This window comes from Morus notabilis, unplaced genomic scaffold (genome assembly GCF_000414095.1).
Source record: "Morus notabilis unplaced genomic scaffold, ASM41409v2 Scaffold226, whole genome shotgun sequence".
NCBI classification, from domain to species: domain Eukaryota; kingdom Viridiplantae; phylum Streptophyta; class Magnoliopsida; order Rosales; family Moraceae; genus Morus; species Morus notabilis.
Window position 1 is genome coordinate 321,294 of NW_010358750.1, and position 3,773 is coordinate 325,066.

Sequence of the window (3,773 nt, forward strand, 5' to 3'; positions counted from 1 at the left end):
CAAGTCTATAGAACCAAAGATCCCCAATTTCTACCATGATTTTACTCAAAATCCATGAAAATCTATTTCGAACCAAAAATAGGTTTTCTAATAAACAAATCCGAGATTCAAGAGAGGGTTTTTCAGAAATCTTACCTCAAATCCTTCTTTTGACGTTGAAAACTTCTTAAAATTCTTCTTTGGTTCAAAATCTAGTTGATTTGAAGCAAAAACGGGAGAGAGAGAGAGAGAGATAGAGAGAGAGAGAGAAAGAGAGAGAGAGAGAACAAGAGTGAAAGGGAGAGTGAGAGTGAGAAAAATGACAGAGAAGAGAGAGAGAGTGAGGTGCACGGGAAGGAAAAAGGAAAGAAGAAAAAGAAAAAGGAAAAGAGAAGGAAAAGAGAAGAAAAAGAAAAACAGGTGTCACAAAATTAAAAGACAGGTGTCAAAATATTTAAATAGACAGTCCAAAAAATATGTCTACACAAACTTCTGAATAAAATATAATTACTGAAAACATTTAAGTGCCTTGTAATTATTTAAATTTACACGTCAGAAATATTTATTGAACATAATTATTTAATTCAACCAGATTAGGCACACTAATAAATCTTAATTACCTTAATTAATCTCGTTTAATTTCTCGAGTCCTCAATGTGTATCCTCCTGCACGAATCCTCGCTTTCTTGAAGGCATCCTAGGTACGACCTTTTCCTCGACATCAGCGACTGACTCTCAACTGGGATACCTCGCCGCTTGTCAGTCAAAGGAACGATCAATTCCTCGACCGTGGTGTAACAATAATCATTATGTTCACATGTTGTTAAATAAAAAAAAAAGAATGTATTGTTGATTGTAAAGTTTTTTTTTTTTAATATTTAAGTGGCAATCGATTAAGAATGATTGAAAAGTATTTTAAAAGAAAGTTAGAAGAGTCTTCAAAGTCTTACTAGAAAAAATGATGGTGGTACTAAATCAAGTAAGGTGGATTTCAATCCTAAAAAATTAGATATTGATCATGGATTGTGAAGACCCATATTAGAGTATCATCTAAGCATTCGTGATCAAGTTCGATGAGCTTATCTTGATAATGGTTCTTGTCAATCTAAGTTCCATCAATTTCTATTAAATGCCATTGATAATGAGACTATTATGCAATATTTTTAAGGAATGAGAACTTGTCGTGGGTAGTTGTAATAAATTAATTTTGATGTAGTTATTTAGCCTCATGGCATAAATTCATGGCTTCGTCACTAGTTCAAACTATGATTCTTAAATCTGCTATAGAAATTTTCTCTCACCAAAAAGTTAATTTTCAAAAATCAGAATCATGAACCATAGTTTAAACTCATCAAGCAAACAGACCCTAAAGTTTGAATTAACTTAAAAAATATCACAAACAACAAGAATAAAAAATCAGAGTACTTTCTAAAACCAATATGACATGTATGTTCCTGGTGAAAAAGAAAATAGTTGCTTTCGTTCCTTCCTCATCTTCACTAATTTCTCGCGACACATTACTAAATTCGCTTATCATAAATCTACTTATTGTTAATAAATCAATAACAATATTATTCTGATAAATAACTCTTTCTATAGAGTTCATTAATATTCGAGCTCATTAGTGTATAGTATCTAGGGACGTTCATGGTTTGATTTGGTCCCAAGCCATTAGGTTTTTAGACCATGCTATTAATAACGGTTTCTAAAAATTCAAACTGGACTAGACCATTAGTAAGATGAGATCGAACCAAACTAGACGGTTTACTAATGGTTCGGTCTGGTTAAATCGCGATTTGAACCTTAGTACATGTTTTTTTTTTAAATTAGTAAAATTATATGTTACATAATGTATATCATCCTCTAAAATTAGCATTCTAAAAGTTACAAACAATAATAATGTGTAGTCCTAAGCAAAAAAGAGGAGTAAAAACTACGTAGTTTTTATAAAAATGCTAAAAAGTTTTCTTTTCAATTTTATTTTTTTAAATATATATTCTTAACAGTCTAATCCGGTCCAACCATTAGAAAAAATTACAAACCGGAATAGACCATTAAGAAAATGGTCTAGTCCAGTGTTAAACCGTTTTTTAACAGTTCTCACGTGAAATTAGACCATTAGATCAACGGTCTAAAAAATTAGTGGTCCGGTTTGAACCGGAGCATGCACAGCCCTAACCCTATTTATGTTTTACTGAATGGATCATTTACTATAATAATAATAATAACAATAATAATAATAATAATAATAATAATAATAATATAATTTGCTATAATATTTTTGAAAGGAAAAGAAAGGAAGGACGAAAAACGACAAGTCGTTTTGCGATAGCAAAACGATACGGCGTTACAAGTAAAATGACAGCGTAAAGGCCCAGTTTAAAAGCAAAGGGACAAAAATTCTTTAGGGTTTTGAGGTTCTCTCTCTATACTAAGCTCACTCTTCTTATTCTTCTTCTTCAATATTTTACTTTTCTGCACTCAACAATGGCGGAACAGAACGCGCCAGAACTCTCCGAGGCCAACTCGGAGCAACAGAACGCGGTCACGGAGGACATGGAGCTCGAAGCCACCGAACCCGTCCAGGAATCGAACGACAACGGAGAAACGAACTCGAAGCGCGCCAGAGAGGAAGGCGACGGCTCCAGCGAGGAAAACGACGTCTCCAGTGAGGAAAACGAAGGCGTTTCGAAGAAGCAGAAGGTCGGAGACGAGAAGTCCGTTGAAGAAGAGCGATTAGAGAAGAAACTGGCAGATGAGGAATCGGGTCGGGTCAGCTTGGGTCCGAAGAGCTTCGGGTCGTCGGTGGAGATGTTCGATTACTTTTACAAGTTTCTCCATTACTGGCCTCCAAATCTCAATGTTAACAAGGTAAGGGCTTTTGGCTCTTTCACGACTCTCAATTTTTGTTTGGTTGCTGAGAAAGTAAGGGTGGGTGATTATAAAGATGGAAACTTTTTGAAGTTGTTGTTTCGGAAAGTTAGGGATTTTTGGGGAAAAGAATGGTGAAAATTGTTTTGTTAGCGAATTCGCAATAATCGAATTTTCAGTAATTAAAGAAATTCAGCTATTTTGAATATTGATTTTACTTGTTTCCCCTATGCTTTGAATAATCAATTGTTGATTGTTCTGTTAGTAAATTCTGAACTTTTGGCCCTTATTTTCTTCAGGGTTTTTTTTTTTTTTTTTTTTTTTTTTTTTTTTTTTTTAAAAAAAAACTAAAGTTTTTGTTTTTTGCTCGTCATGCAGAGCCAGATAAAAAGATTGGTGGAGGGATCCGTGCATTTCAAGTTCGGTACCACCCAATGTTTAAGAGTAGATGCTTCTTCCTCATCCGGAATGACGAGTCGTATGATGATTTTAGCTTTAGGAAGTGTGTGGATCGCATACTGCCCCTGCCAGAAGACATGAAAGTGAAGTCCGATGCCAATAGGGCATTAGGTGGTGGTGGTGGTAATGGCAGGGGCCGCGGTGCAAGAGGTGGTGGCCGTGGCAGTTGGAGGGGAAGGAAATCGAGGAACTGAAGCATCTTCTCTAGTTCACCAAGGCTGATAGGCTGAGAGCCTGCGAGATTACCTTGGGTGATCAAAGGTTTTTTGAAGAGAAATCTCGGCTAGCTGTTTCCGTTCTCCACATCAAGTGAAAACTGCTGTAGTATGCAAAATTTTGACAGTTTGACTCTTGATTTCTTTTGCTTAACTATTAATTATAATTGTATGTTGCTGAATTTCTTTTTTTGATGGTTGTCTTCTATAAGCTATAGTTACGTAATCATTCTCTTGATTCTGGCATAA

The 3,773-nt window shown here is 35.2% G+C and overlaps 1 protein-coding gene across 1 annotated transcript; it reads left to right on the forward strand.

Moving 5' to 3' along the window:
* Nucleotides 1-2,379: 2,379 nt before the first annotated feature.
* LOC21399027 (protein EMBRYO DEFECTIVE 514) lies at nt 2,380-3,503 on the forward strand. Its single transcript, XM_024162450.1, has 2 exons — nt 2,380-2,914; nt 3,229-3,503. The coding sequence occupies exons 1-2, from the start codon at nt 2,467-2,469 to the stop codon at nt 3,501-3,503; spliced, it is 723 nt and encodes a 240-aa protein (XP_024018218.1). The 5' UTR covers nt 2,380-2,466.
* The last annotated feature ends 270 nt before the right edge of the window (nt 3,504-3,773 follow it).